General features: G+C 32.5%; 3 protein-coding genes across 3 annotated transcripts; all 3 read right to left on the bottom strand.

Moving 5' to 3' along the window:
* Positions 1 to 2,293: 2,293 nt before the first annotated feature.
* On the bottom strand, positions 2,294 to 6,325 carry LOC107463774 (putative cytochrome c oxidase subunit 5b-like). The gene is given in 7 exon segments (XM_016082640.3): positions 2,294 to 2,496; positions 3,652 to 3,731; positions 3,846 to 3,912; positions 5,154 to 5,204; positions 5,604 to 5,692; positions 5,876 to 5,963; positions 5,965 to 6,325. Coding segments are annotated over 7 exon segments (519 nt in total). The 5' UTR covers positions 6,046 to 6,325; the 3' UTR covers positions 2,294 to 2,433.
* A 287-nt stretch (positions 6,326 to 6,612) lies between these two features.
* Positions 6,613 to 11,283, bottom strand: LOC107463773 ((6-4)DNA photolyase). The gene is made up of 15 exons (XM_052253917.1): positions 10,876 to 11,283; positions 10,283 to 10,354; positions 10,124 to 10,204; positions 9,805 to 9,975; positions 9,666 to 9,737; positions 9,397 to 9,483; positions 9,176 to 9,274; positions 8,996 to 9,079; positions 8,604 to 8,690; positions 8,138 to 8,209; positions 7,942 to 8,055; positions 7,472 to 7,559; positions 7,291 to 7,386; positions 6,814 to 6,986; positions 6,613 to 6,639 (listed from the first exon to the last, which is right to left on the bottom strand). Exons 1-15 carry the CDS (start codon positions 11,179 to 11,181, stop codon positions 6,613 to 6,615), a joined length of 1,629 nt encoding a protein of 542 aa, XP_052109877.1. The 5' UTR covers positions 11,182 to 11,283.
* A 766-nt stretch (positions 11,284 to 12,049) lies between these two features.
* LOC107463852 (protein DUF642 L-GALACTONO-1,4-LACTONE-RESPONSIVE GENE 2) lies at positions 12,050 to 15,250 on the bottom strand. The gene is made up of 3 exons (XM_016082735.3): positions 15,146 to 15,250; positions 13,878 to 14,387; positions 12,050 to 12,694 (listed from the first exon to the last, which is right to left on the bottom strand). Exons 1-3 carry the CDS (start codon positions 15,216 to 15,218, stop codon positions 12,153 to 12,155), a joined length of 1,125 nt encoding a protein of 374 aa, XP_015938221.1. The 5' UTR covers positions 15,219 to 15,250; the 3' UTR covers positions 12,050 to 12,152.
* Between the last annotated feature and the right edge of the window lie 587 nt (positions 15,251 to 15,837).

Here is a 15,837-nt window from a genome sequence, read left to right on the forward strand (position 1 = left end):
GATTATATACATACATAAGAATAACTTTTTTTCCCCATGAAAATTCAACTCCTATTCTACATATACTAATTAACTTCCTTGAAAAACAATTATATTTAAGCATTAGATCTTGCATATAGCTAAATTCCACAAATATATATAAATGCATAATAAAGAGTTACTATTTTATCATATTTATCATCAAATATGTAAATAATTAATAATATGTACATCATAAAGTATTAATTAATTTAAAAAATAACTGAAAATATTAAAAATACTAGAAGAAACACCATTAAAATCGACGGCAAAATCAACGACAAAACTATCGATAATATTAAAAATCGACGACAAAATCGACGGTCATCATTGTCACTTTTTAATGTGTCTGATTTTTTTAAAAGCTAATAAAATCAAGAACTTACCGAACTCTCGATAAGTTTTTAATAAAATCGACACCTATTGTGTCGATAATATTATCTAAAATAAATATTTATTCATCAATATTTTGATTTATTAAAATTGACAAAGTTGCTGGCGATAATATTCTCCTTATTTTTTATTGGGTCATATATATACTCATATTACATTATACAAGAATTGTCTAAGATTATATATATATATATATATATATCCTTCAAATTTTTAAAGAAATACAATGAATTCCCAAAACATGCTTTAAATTGAATTGAATATCCTCATAATGTGACTTTGCTTCCATTAACTAAGCTGTAAAGTTTGGTTGATTCTGACAGGAATATTGGAAGCTGGCACCGTTAATAGTCGTCCAAGTTTTTGTGAAATATATGCTAGCTAAAGCATAACATCTTCAATGAGAAAATATGATTCATCTATAGGGAATAATAATATTAGATATAAAGCTATGTACGAAATATTTTTTCCCATAATTCAATGTACATTTGTCACTTCTTATAGTTTCAATTTCAAAGATAATGTAACTATTTCCTAACTACTCATGATTAATAAGATGCTAGAAACGAGCCTTAGAATCTATTCTGTCCCAAATCCAATTACTTGATTGTGTTTCACTAATAATGTTACATGCGTATAAAAAATTAATTCAAAATAAGTTATTATATAAATATACGTAGTTAATATTTTATAAAATTTTTTGTTATTTTACTGTAAAAAATATTATTATTCGACTATTACAAATTTGATTATTCGACTATAATAAATTTAATTATTTAATTAAAAATATATAAATTAATATATATAAATATATGATAACTAATTTAACGATTAATTTTTAGTTTACACGTAATATGTTTCACTTATATTTCATTTCTAAGGGAGCTAAAAACGAGAATAGGAATTTTGGGATAAATCTTACTAAGAATTTAGAATATTTAGTTGTCATTTCGGTATTTCAGTACTTACTCTATCTTTCATTCGTTTAGTTTGATTTGGCAAAAGAGGGAGAAAATGGTAGCCTTTCACTCAAATTTCTCTTTTGATTTTTATTGAATGAAGAAAAGAAAATGTGTTGTGTGCAACAGTGCATATTCTGATTTCTATGCTTTGAATGAAGCAAATTCATTTTTGATATCCACCACTAAGCATCATTTTCTTTACTCCAATTTAAATGGTCACTAGTCTTGCTTGGGATATGTTCAGTTGAAAACGAAATTTATCACATGTAAATTTTATACATGGTTTACGCATTAATTCCTTCATAAAAAAACATGCAATTCAATTTTATCCATCAACCAAGTGAAATATTACAGGATGGGATAAAATTATAATTACAATAACTTTTGTACATCATACTGTTAAACAAAATAATTTATTGTAATAAATATTTTTATCAAAATAAAGTTAAAACATTCTTTTATTGACACATGAATTATTTAGACAAATATCTTATGCCAACATTAAAATTAGATTCAACAAAAATTTTTATTCATCTAAAACATTGTCCATATATTGTAATATTAATTTCACATCCAAATAGTCTAAGACACTGAAAATTTTTTAGTTGAGTGTAAACAAAATAGACAATGATCACTGACATTGACATTGACATTGATATTATATTCTAACTTAGAATGTGGTTTTCAATGCTAACAAACATTCATATTTTAAGTCTTACTATTTGAAATGTCACTTAAAAACCCATCATATTCTTGTAACATCACTAGTGAGAAAACAACTATAAAAAGCACACACAAGTCTTTAATATGGAAAAATTCCTTATAAAAATGATGCCTTAATTCATTTTCATGGTTTAGGACTTTGGATGCTTAAATCTCCCCTCTATAAATCCAACCTGAGTTAAAGAATCATCAAAGGTTGCAACAACACAACAAAGGTATAGACAAATCAAAACCAAACATAGGCTCCAGGATTTTGGAAAGCCCTCTCAGTGTATGCTAAACAATGTCTCTCCATCTTTCTCGAATTTATTCCAGAAGGAAATTTGAAGGATGCAAATTAATGGTGGTGTTCGTCGTCCCCGTGTCCGTAAGGATCTCCGCCAGGTCCCACCACTTCAAGCTGTAATGGCCAAAGAGCATACAATAATTAGTGTCATTCTCTACTGATAATTACAACTACTAATGTTGTTAATTGGTTGCTGGTTTCATTCATGCAAAAGATGCACACATGACAACAGTTTAGATAAAACCTATGCAATGCGTTACTTCAGGTCTGATTGTCCATAAGAACAAAAAGTAGCATGGCGATAACAACAATTTATGTGCCGCTATACGTGTTTGTGGACAAACCATCAGTTTTCAGATACATCAAAGCATTTATGAAACTAGTGGATGAGAACAAAAATCAGATTCCTGCAGCCTTTCAAACTACTTTTGTGGATGTTAACCAATGCTTCAAGAAATCGTTGAGCTGTTAATACTTTTATTAGATTTAAGATGATCTTCAGCCACTAAAAATCTAAAATCTTTGATCTAACCCAAAATAAAAATCCTTGCTGGACTAATAATTTGCTTTTGCAAGGAAAAGGACAGGTAAAGCCGAACTTAGAGCTTTAAATGGTAATGAATAACAATGCCTAGGAATGTTCAAAATAGACACCGAAGATTGAAGGCCCACACTTTCAAACCAACTAATTTAGAATGTTCTTGCAATAGGCTTAAAACACCTAAACCATGCAACAATACCAGATAATCTCACATATCACTAGTCCATGTATTCAGATTGCGGAAATATTAGTTGAAGTTAAATTGTTAAAGGAACTATAAGCCCTAGAACATAATATGCAGAAGCAGCTTCAGTCTGTATAGTCAATAACAAGCAACGGTTGTTGAGAATTCAATGTATACAAGTCCAGGAAATATATTTAGGTTAACAGTAAAAGATAATATTTTGTGATTCTCAACTTGCCACAGAAGATTGTGACAGCAAAATATTAAGAGAAAATGACAAATATTACCTTAATCTTTTATCCCGAAGACAAATAAGTGCCTCACCAAATTTAAATACAAATAGGTCCTAACCTTTGTAAACGGGGGACACATAGGTTCTTCTGTACCAGATTCAAACCATTGCTAGAATGATCCATGTGTCTCCCATTTACAAAGGTCACGGACTTACTTGTAATTTAATTTGGCGAGGGATTTATTTGTCTTCGTGATAAAAGATCAGGGACTTATTTGTCCTTTTCTCGGTAAAGTGTGATTCTCAGCTTACCACAAAGTACTGAGAGCAAACTGGGCATTCATGAGGCTTGCCTTTCTCCAGCCAAAACCAGACAACATCATGCTCATCCTCTGCAATCATGTTATTCACCTTATCAATGTTGTAATCAAAATGCAACATATTTTTATGAATTTGTAAAGAAGCTAACAATCAAGGACACATTTGGAAAGACTAGGAGCACTCACCACCTTCACCTCCTGGGCATCCAACTATCCTTCTATCATAGTAAGATTTAACAACAGCTGGTGTTTCCTGTTTGACAAAACCAATGACAAAAAGTAGATATTGATGTAACATTCTTCAAAACCATTATAGTGAATATTATCACCATGCCAAAAATATATTATGGCCAAAAGAATCATTATTAACCTTTGGGGAAGAAAGTAGGAAACATGAATATTAGATGCATAGCAGACATTTCCTTGCATCAACAATGAATGTAGACAGGAATTTATTTTTATTAAAAAAATAAAAACCAACCTTAGAAAATCTCACAAATGATTCAACACAAAAAGACATAAACACATCAAATCGCACAATAGATGAGGTCCCTTGATTGATTTTCTGCATTATGCTTACTCTTACTTAGTCTACCATCTTTACATCCTCATGCCTTGTTGGATTGCAATTGCTTATAAAGAGGATCATAACATCAACAACAAAATTCAAAACAAGCAACACTTTCCTTGTCCCACTAGGTGGGTCATTACACCTCAAGCAATGCCATAGCGTTCTATCATAAATTATATTTACATTTAAGGAATTAAGGCATTATCATCTAAATCTCTTTCGTTAATTTCACCTATTGTATTTATTTTCTATGTCTCCGTCTCCCCCTACATCTAGCTATTGGACTGTGATCTATTTAATCCACTATCCTTATTGGGACCTCCATAGGTTTTCTCCATACATTACCAAATAACCAAAGGTGAGATTGCATCATTTTCTTTCCAGTAAGCACTATATCAACTTTCTAGTGTGTCCACTAAGGCACTAACTAATCTAACAGCATCACATCTCTGAAACTTAGGAATTACTTTCTTGTTGACTCACCATTCAATATTCGGTCCCATAACATTACCAATTTTATAGTTTTGCGCAAAAATTTATGCTTGATCCTTATTACTACATATTTTAATCAGAAAAAATAGCTTAAGCACTTCTCCCCATTAACCACCCATCTAGAACCTCATTGTTTATGTCTCCCTCTATTTCCCATCATATTGGATAATTGATCCAAGACACTATAATCTTGTAACCTATGTAACTAACAATTCTAATTTTCTTCCTAAATTGGAATTTATATAAACTAACATTCCATATGCTCCATTTTTCTTTTGACATATACAAAAACCATTATTTATCCATCTGCATTCCTAAGAATTTCTCAAGAAATTTTCTACAATTACAAGAAATGTCATCTAGTTAATAGTTATAGAGAAAGCGAAACCCATGTAGAAGACCAGGGGAAAATAGCATGCAATAACACCAACCTTTGTACCGAAAGGACCTTCAGGATGATCTATTTCAAGGATATCCCTCCCCTGACAAAACAGAAAAGAAATTAGATATGCTCTTAAGGTGCCGAAAACACATTACATTTACAAATCGGTTTCGCACACATAGACCAAAGCTCTTTTGTTAAATTCGTCAACACTTAAACTATATGCTTATCTGATCACAAAACCGGCTAATTATAAAACCATAAATGCCCCAATTCTTAGCCCCAAAATTAGGGCACATAAAAGAGTAGATTTTTTAAAACACAAACAATATATTTTTTTTTCCTAATCACAAAATTCAGAACAAAAATTACAAAGGTACCCCCATTTGGCATTTCAGCTATTTTCAGAGAAACCCAACCACCAGAAAAGTTACTCAACACTTCATTCAGAACAAAATTCAAAATTAAATGAAGGAAAAGAAAAAGGAAGAATAGTTACCTCAAGATCAGCCTGAATCTCCTCAGCTTCGTGCCCAGTAGCAATTGGCATTACATCCTGAACAGTCTTCTTCACTGCTTTACCATCATCTGCCACAAGCCCCCAACACCATTAATCCTCACCAAAACTAAATAAATAAACACACTTTTTCTTTTCTTTTTCTATACCTTTTTTTAAGCAACATTTTGGGGTCATAATAAAGATTGTTGAAAATAAACTATTCCTAACACAGTTCTAAGAAAATCATGAGCAAACAGTGGAGGACGGAGTACCAGATTGGGTGGAGAAGTGGCGGGAAAGGAGGGTGGAGGAGTGGGAAGCGGTGGCGGCAGTGGCGAATCTGGCGGCGGCGGAAGCAGATNGATCGGGGAGTGGTAGATGAAAGAGGGGCAGAATGGGAAATTAGGGATTTGAGGTTAGAAGAGAGTAGCCTCCGCCACATGGTTGATGGTTGATCTCAGGTCACGCCCCTTTTATTGATGGAAACGGCGTCGTTTTGAAGAGCAATGGATGCAGATTGCTGAAGCTGGAGTTGTTGCCGTTCTGTGTTGAGTTGTTCGCAGACCGAGAGAGAGGGTTGAGTCTTGGACTAGAGTAGTTTACTAGGGGATTGACTTGGCACGTGAGAAGGGTTATGTGGCACGTGCCACAGGATGGAAAGTGCAAATCAAATGCAATTTGCCAATTTCCAATGTGCTATTAGCTGGGACATAAAACTAACCACTGTTTTTGTTGTTGCTAATTGGAGTTTCTTATGGAAATGGAGGATTCCATTCCATCTTTGGAATTTTACTGGTTATTTGGTTGTTTGCTCTCCCAAGTTACTCATTTAGTAATTACTAATTGGGCATTTTCTTTTTATTCCTTTGGTGACTTCAAAGATTAGCCTTTTGTTAATTAAGAATTGAAATAATCTAATGGAGATCTTTACCAATTTTTAGAGGTCAAATCAATCCAACAAAGATACTCCACATTAAAGCAAGTTAATTCAGTTGAATACAGTAGACAACTATAAAATTACAAAGATGGTGTCCCCCTGTTTAATGTTCATACAATATTATAACATTCTCTAACTACTAACTAGTTTGTAAAGTTAGAATACTACTTTTCATGGAATTAACAACGTTCCCCTGACTACTACAATTTGAAATGTTAGCATATATCACAAGGATGTGATTAAAAGGCAAAACAACATTCTAAACATGCATACTCTTGTGTTTCTAGGTCTCTTGGCTTTAGTCTCTTGTTCTTTACCCTCGTCTAGTTTCCTTCTCAAGTTTTTCAGATCATCTTCATTAACAACACCATCCAGTTCTTTGCTCAGTGCATACGCCTCGCCCATTTTCCTTTTGCACTCTTTACTCGCAGAATCATGCAAAACAACTGAAACAAAACCCATGGAGAATAAGAAAGGGATAATATGGAACCTCGTACAGTTCTGTCCAACAACAGAGATGTTAAATTTGAATAGGAAAAGTGTTCCAAGTTATCCTTTCTGGCCATTAACATCCATACATTTGTAGAATATAATCACACCCAGATAGTGATCTTTTGAGAAACTTCAAACTACCTAGAGGAAGTAACATCGATGATAAATCAGAAAACATACAAAGCAGGATACGCATGACTTGCAGTGTAAACTATAAAGCCTTACTGAACATTCACTAACCGAAGCAACAGAACTGACCTGGCTTTGGGTAGTCTTTGCCAATAATGCAATTTGCTTTGGTCTGAATGCTTAGAGGAGCACTCCATGGTTCATATATGTACTGCCTCGGCATATCTGCTTAAATAATTTCTTATTAACACGTCACCTTATTTGGCGAAAACTGACATGATGATAGAACACAAAGCAATGCTAATCATACCTTTTAAGACAGGGAGAAAGTGTCTAATGTAGTCACCATTAGGGTCATACTTCTTACCAAAGGATGTCGGGGAGTAAATACGATTATACTGGTCATATGATGCAATACACAAGAAAAGATGTGAGTACAAAATACAAGATTCAAGCTCTGAAATTTCAATAACTAATAACAAAATACAGATAGGAAGGATCTCCAACGAGCATCATTGTCAGAAAAACAAAAAAGAAACTAGACGAAAACTAATTCAAGAAGGAGCGCCAGTGAGCATTAACAGGGGGAAAAAAGAAAGCTGACATAAATCCAAGACATCTACAATATTATACTATATTCACTTTAAAAACCTAAGATGAAGATTAACACTCAGAATTATAGATAAGACAAAAAAAAATAGAGAAAGAAATGGATGCAATAAAGATTCTATTTACAAGTTTGAAAGTTGAAACTAACAACTAGCAATGTATAATTCATACCTGATAAAAGAAGGAAGAACATGAGAGCCACAACCAGTTTCCATTATTAATAGCCCAATCTGCATCGATCAGAAGCCTCTCAAAGACATCACGTCCTCTCTCCCAGTGAACAAACTGTCAGCAAATACAAACAACATTGGTACAGAATAAGGGAGCATATAAAGTTCAGCATGTCTAAAGGATTGAAATCATATACCAGATCACCTCGAGTTAGAAAACACGCAACGCAATGACGTGCCAGATGATGCATCCAACCCCATTGATGTAGCTACAACAGAAGAAAAGATGGATTCATATGTATCCCCGAGTGAGAATAGAGATGGCCAATTTATCCATTAGAGTACTGCATTCCTAAGATGGGTTCTCAAGGAGATTTCATATATTAAGCCAAGACTGTGAAATTGAGCTTAGTCTTCATACTCTTCACACATATGCGTGCGCGCACATGTCCCACTTTATCTCTTCCAAACTGAATTTAACTTTCGCCTAAAAGTTACAATCCTTTATATATTGGTTCTTACCAACTAAAAATAACAAATTGTTGACTCTTTTGAGAATATCATGCTTTGTTTTTTTCATTCACACTAGTAATTTGAATATTTTGCAATAATAGAACTAGTGCTTCTCAATGCATCATTTAAAATGGATGTCAAAGCTCAAACCTGGACCATGATAGCATCAATCCATGGAAATCCTGTGCGACCATTCCTCCAAGCCTCTAACAGTTTATCATCATCCTTCCAAGGAATCTACAACAATATTTTTCAAACAATATTCGTATCTATTAAGAAATTGTGTCACGTTGGCTTTTGACAAAGAAGTAGTGATCTGAGGACAAACTCACAGTTGTTGACAAAAATATTCAACATATCAACAATAACAAGTACAACACAAAATAATAAAATCTTGAAGAATAAACATAAGGGCCAGATAACCAGTTAGCCAAATCTATCTTTAGATGTGGAAGTGTTTTTATATCCAAATAAACAATCCTTATCATTGAATCAAAGTTAAATATTCGTATGCAATATACATTAGCAAACATTTATTCTACCTGTTTGCATATCTTGTTGTCTTTCATCCTATCAAAGTTTGGAGTTCCAAAAGCTACTGTGTAAAAGAAGTCTCTCCACAATAACTGGAAATGTTGACAACAGGTAACAGCTTCAGTTTCTTCAAGATATATAGATTTTGGAAAACAATGCAAGACTTAAATTGGGGAAATACCATTTACCTGTCCTAGAAGAGACACAGGTGGTGATGTATGCTTCGGCATGGTTTCATAGACATCTTGAATCTGCCGGTAGAAATATCTGGAGGAAAGACAACCAAACTGCCCAGGAAATTAATAAAAAGCAAGAAATACAGAAAGAATCTCGAGATTATGTCATGATTTGCAATTGAAAAGAACAGAAAAGGTCAAGTTGAAATTCAATATTACATAATTTGACTTACTTTTAAGTAAGGTGATAAAACAGTTGTTGCGGGCTTAAGAAATGCAGATGGATTACCCTTTGGTTTCTCAAACTTTGCGACCCATGCCTAAAATCATATTTAACAAAAAAAAGGGTTAAGATAAAACAAGCTATAGAAGTACGTTATTATAAATTACATGCATTTGATCTTTCAGCAACAAACAGCAACTTTATATGTTAATGATGAAGTGACATCACAGCATGGAGCTTGCAACTTTTCATTCTCTAATGCTAGAATGCAGAAATTACCTTGTCTTTCATGCATTCTGCCAGCCTCTTCAACGCTTCCGATTCACCGCCTTTGAAAGGAGAGAATTCATCCTGAATTTAACATATCTCATTTGGTGCTCGTGAAGAGAGCTAATCTAATCTAAAAAATGATATGTACCTGTTTAGCATCTCCATATCCAAGGTCTTCGATTGTAGGAACCTCAGAAATATCACAGCTCCCAAGAATACCAATGGGAGGAAGCGAAGAGTGTGTGATTGTGAGAGGTGGCGGTGGTTGCCCCGCAATTTTGGTGAATGATTGATAAGTAAGTGGTGGCTTCCCTCCGTTCTAATTTTGGCAGTAACAGAAGAAGATGGACAAATGAATCATCAGTTAAGAGAACCATAATGCGAACATTGTTGAGGGACTATTCACTCATGCAAATAAAATTCATCAATTGTTAAATTGCAGAGTATTGTTCAAGTATTAAATTTACCCTCTCTATAATTTCTGTGGGATTGAAGAGTGTGTGACTCACAGGAGAGAAAACCTCAATCCCAGCTCCAAGTGCAAAGTTCTGACAAAAGAAAAATTAAAAATGAATAAACAATAAGGAGTTGGTTGATCAAGAGGCCAAAATCCAAGCAAACATTACCTTTACTTTAGTATCTAGAGCCTGATAATATGGCTCAGTGTCATACTCAAAACATAGCTTTCTGACGTTCCACTGCTTCAAGCAAAAGAACAAACAGAAATAAATACCTCAAAGTTTGTCCCTATCCTCAGAATGATTCCAAAAGGGAGAAATAAAAAATAAAGAAAGTGAAAAAGCTAAATACCCTTATAAAACAAAGATAAGGAAAGAAACCTATTTTTGTTATTCAAACTACTTTGTGTTTGAAAATAGTTAGATAATATTATTTTGAGTTTAATTTTCGTGAACTGTAAATGTAAAACTCATCCAATAAGCTTTCATGCTCACTATCTAAGAAACAACCAATTTCTTTTATCTACTTAACAAAAACGATTTAAATGTCTTCGTGAAAATTATTTGCATTGAGTAATTAAACCCTAAATCAGTTTAATTTTGATACACTGAACAATTATATACCATCAAATTATCATACATTCAAGCAGTGACTATGAAATTCAGTTCCTCTTGCGATATGACAATTTATAATCAGATGCAGCATAAACATGAACACTTGAATGACATAAGAATGTCGAAGGAGAAAATGCAGTAGCTACCTCCTTCAAGCAGCGAATGAGAACTTCGGCAGGGTCACCCTTAAGAACCAATAAACGCGAGCCAAGGTTCTTGAGGCTGAGATCCAAGTCCACAAGACTCTCCAGCAAGAACTTGGTGCGGTTAAGACCCGCGCGCGACGAACCGGGCGAGAATGAGGTCGGGTCAGGCTCCATATAATGCGGGTCCACCACGAATAGCGGGTAGAGATGAGACGCGCCTTGTGAAGCAAGTTGTAGCGCCGGGTTGTCGTGGATCCGAAGACCTTTCCGAAACCACATCACCGATGAACCCGACCCGGATAACATTGTAACGAAGGAGATGATAGAAGAGAAGGGAAACTATGTTTGAATCTATTTTGAGTGTTACGGGTTATTGTTACGTTCGCGCCTTTTTACGTGAACAAGGGTGGTTGGTTTCTAACGTGCGCTGCAAGTTGCAATAACTAACCAAGTTCGATGCAATTGCTAGTGTGAGATGTGGGTTTTGCCACGTAATACTGTGGAGGAAATTGTTAAGGGTCCATCGACTGCCACGTAGCTTCTTTCTCAGCCACATAAGATCGGTAGAAACTCACAGTTGTCTACACATGAAATAACTAGTTGAAAATGGGTAAATATAATTTAGTCAAAGACACTCTAGTATACAGATTGGAGTGGTCTAGAAAAAAAGTGTAATTCTTTTTATAATTATTTTTTATTATTTTATTATTATTCAAAATGTAGGTCCTACTTTTATTAATCTTTCTTTTATTTTATTAAAAAAAATTTATAAACTTACATCTTTACCATATAATTCACCTTTAGTCAAATATATTAAATTATCTAATAATTTTTAACTAATAACGTTACATAACTATAACTGCATGTAAATTTTTACCATCAATTTTTTCTTTTTTTTTCCTTCACATATGAAGTAGTTTTTTTTATGTTTTTCAATATTTTTTATACTTTGATTAATTAAAACTTTATAACATGAAAATGAATCCTCTAAGGACGTACATACAAGTCCTTTTCTTATTATATGATAGGGAAAAAAATTGTACCTATATGAAATATTGGCAGAATTGTTTTAGTGGATAAAAAAGCAACTAAAGAGAAGAGTGAAAAGAGTGTAAAAATAAGAACATTAGACAAAAGAATAATAAAGACTCATGATCAAACATACAAGACTAGATTGTTGAATGTTGATGATCTCTCTTATTACTAGAAATTTAATCTGTATTATACTATAATATGCTCACCTAATATATAGATCAACCACACTTAAGCAAATAACCTTAATTACCAATACGTCTAGGATAACGAACACTTAGCAATCTAACATCATCAATAACAGGACCACAAAGTGAACCAGAATGATCATTTTTCATGGTATAAAAAGTGCTCAAGAACCTAATTGTTGTGCGTGTTGTCACAGCCTTGAACCTTAGCTTCCCCCTAACAAACCCTCCTTTACCCTTAGAATTGTAAGGAACTTTGACAGTGTCTTTGCCAGCAAATGCCTCAACCATCATTGAGCCTTCACAAGCATTGTTAGCGTCCCCGACGGCAAAAGTGAGGTCGTAGACTCGGCCGACAAAGGTGACGACCATTTGTGCTAGGGCGCTCTCTTTGCCGGCCACGAGCTCGATCGCCCTTTTGCCTTCGGGAACGGTAAAGTGTTTGGAATCAATGTATTTTACGGCTTTGAGAGACTCTACCGTCCAGCCTGGCAGGGGACTGTGGGCATCATCAATTTGGGGTGGGATTAGGACTCCAAATGGTGTGTTAGGGAACATGTATGGTCCTACTTCGAAGTTCCCATTTTTCAGCAAATTATCTGCATTTACCAACAATGCATGTAACATCGTTAAAATTAAATAAACACACGAATTATGTTAGAAAAACCACCAATATTTTTTCACGCTTTTAAAAACCGTAAAATCTCAATTACACTCGATTATAGTTAATTTAATGTAAAGTTGATAACTAAAAATTATTAGTAATAATTTAATTAAATATATAAAATTACTTAACGATTTTTTATTATTAATTTTACGTGAAGTTAATTGTAATTGAGTTTTTAACTTTAAAAATTAAATTAATTGTGCTACGTCCAAATTCATGTTGGTTGGTTATTGGTTGCCTGATTTTTGTTATTTTTCTAAGTTTATTTTTAATCTAAATGGAGAATGGATTGTTCTTACATCCCAATAAATATCTATAGTTCAATAGATTCATGTCTAACTTTACAAAATTAAATAATATAAAAATTTAATTTATTAGCTACAAATCATATTGTATGGATTTGATTACAAACATTTTTTTTAAATGTATGGACTTGATTAAAAATTTAAAAGCTTAAATAATATAGTTTTAATTTTTATGAATATATGTCTTCGTAACTAAATATGAACATACAATATGTTTTATAATTTAGTTAGATATTTTAAATTATTTAAAATTTATTAATTATTATCTTAAAAAAATCTTTTAATTATAATATGTGTACACTAAAATTAGTCACTAACATTAAAAATAAATAACGGACAATGCTAGATAATCAATAATTTATTTGAACAACATAAATAACGATCTTAAAATTGGTTTATTTTAACTAAAAGACACTACATCTTAATTTAATGCTATTAATTAAAGTTATAATTAATTTACTCTTTTAACTATATTGTTCACATTATTTAATAATGTTGTTGGTTACCTATTCCATAAATTAAACTATATATACATATATAAATACATTAGTGACTGATTTTAGTATATAAATAACATGTTTTAAAAACTTTTTATATAAATAGTCAGATTTTAATTATAATTCCATTAAAATTTCAAGTTGATTTTGAATTGCTCTGCTTTTCTTCTCTCTCTTATTACTATAAACTTTGATTCTCATCATGTGCACTTAATAATAACATTGTGCATTGGTTATTTAGTCATTATTATTGCATAGAAACTTTGATTAGATTATCATAATTTGTTACTAAATTAGATTAATTAGTAATTACCTCTAGTCCTTGTTGAGGTCAAAAGCTTCAAAGCAACAGAATCAATGAGAGGACCACAAGCAGGATCTTCCTCCACACCAGGGTTATGTATCACAATATCTAACACAGGATAATCCGCTCTGAAACCACATGAAAGCGCTTCCCAACCGTTGCTACCATACATTGTTTGGATCGGAAACACGCCCCAATCTCTTCTCTCATTCGTAGGAGTCACAGAAACGTTGAGCTTCTCGTCCTGTGCGCACGTGCGCGCAGCGCTAAACGTGATGGAGTAGAACATCCCCTTTGAAAGTTGAACTCTCTGTTTGATTGACGCTTCGTTTCCGAGGCGAACGGCGTAGGAACCTTGGGGGACGACAAGCACCATGTCGCCTTGTTTCTGGCCGGATTTTATGTACTCCACCAAGCCTGAGGTTGTCCAATGTGGAATACCGTTTGGAGCAGTTACTACTGATCCTTTTAGTTGTGACGGTTTTGGTCCTTGTTCGAAGTCTCCATTTGGTAACAAACCTAATCAACTTTTCTTTTAGTATAAATTCATGTTTACGGTGAAAATTTGTATACAATTATTTTTTTTTATGTTAAGTTGACGGTGGAAACTCAGTGCAGTCGACTTCACGTGAAATTAATACTTGAGAGTCGTTAAATGATTTGACTGATTTGACTAAATTTTCATCTAACAACTCTCAGATATCAACTTCACGTAAAGTCGATTTCACCTGAATTTTCACCTAAGTTAATAATTAAAAATTATTAAATTTTAATTTAGTTAAATATGTTAAATTATTTAAAAAATTTTAACTATCGACTTTACATTAATATAACTGTATGTGAATCTCTTTCTATCTTATATGAAATATAATATTTTTAAAATATTTGATTAAATTAATTAACATAATACATATTTATATCTTAGTTATTATCTCTAGGTGAAGACTTGAGTAAACATTTAATTGAAAGTGAATGATAATTAGAAAAAAAAATTAAAGTTTGAACATACATACATTTGTCTAATGAAGTAGTAAACTAAATACACACATAATAAGAGATGTAATAATTAATCTAAAAAAAAAATCCCATTAGAAATCTAATAAAGTAATAATAATTCACAAAGTCAAAACTATATACATGTATATTGGAAAATAAATTAAACAACATTTTTTCTTCTCAGAAAATTTAATTTCTCATTAAGAAAACTTTTAGTTATGATTGATATATTCAAATAAAAATAACCTCTCCCATTATATGCATAATAATGTATAGCTTACCATCTGTGATAGCCAAAGAAGTGTGGCAAATTGCTAAGAATATCAACACTGAGAGCAATTTGAGCTTCTCCATGAATAAGTGTATAACTATGGCTTGAGACTTGAGAACACACAATGGCTTTTTATTTGAATGATTTCATGAAACCGACACTGAATTTGAAGTGAAATTACATGATTGCCACTGGAACTATCCTATAATGTAAATTAATTGATTTAGAATTTATAAATCAATTTTCCACAAGATTCCATCAATTTCCAGCAGCAGGATATGGAAGAGAGATAGCTTTGTCCTGAAGATATGTCAACCGTAGTACTAAGCAAATCTGACAATGTATTAACGGTTTTAAATTATTAAATTATTGAAGTATTAATATACTAATACACTTAAAAAATTTTCTTAATGTATATTATTATTATAATTGGTTTTCTATCTTATAATGCAATAATGAGATTGATTGTCTTTCTGAATTATGAAAGCGGCTACTTCATTTTCAGAATTATCCACCATCATATTTTTATATGTTTAATTTTGCAGACTCTCCTTCTTTTCACAAGGTATCTTTCATTATTCATTCATGCATTTTCTTATATATTCAGTTTCGTATTTAAATTACTTTTTTTTTTCTTTTATAACAAATGAACATGTTATTATGATATATATTGTTACGGTGTAAAGCTGTAATCAACTTCAA

Source organism: Arachis duranensis, chromosome 9, assembly GCF_000817695.3.
Source record: "Arachis duranensis cultivar V14167 chromosome 9, aradu.V14167.gnm2.J7QH, whole genome shotgun sequence".
In the NCBI taxonomy this organism is placed as follows: Eukaryota; Viridiplantae; Streptophyta; class Magnoliopsida; order Fabales; family Fabaceae; genus Arachis; species Arachis duranensis.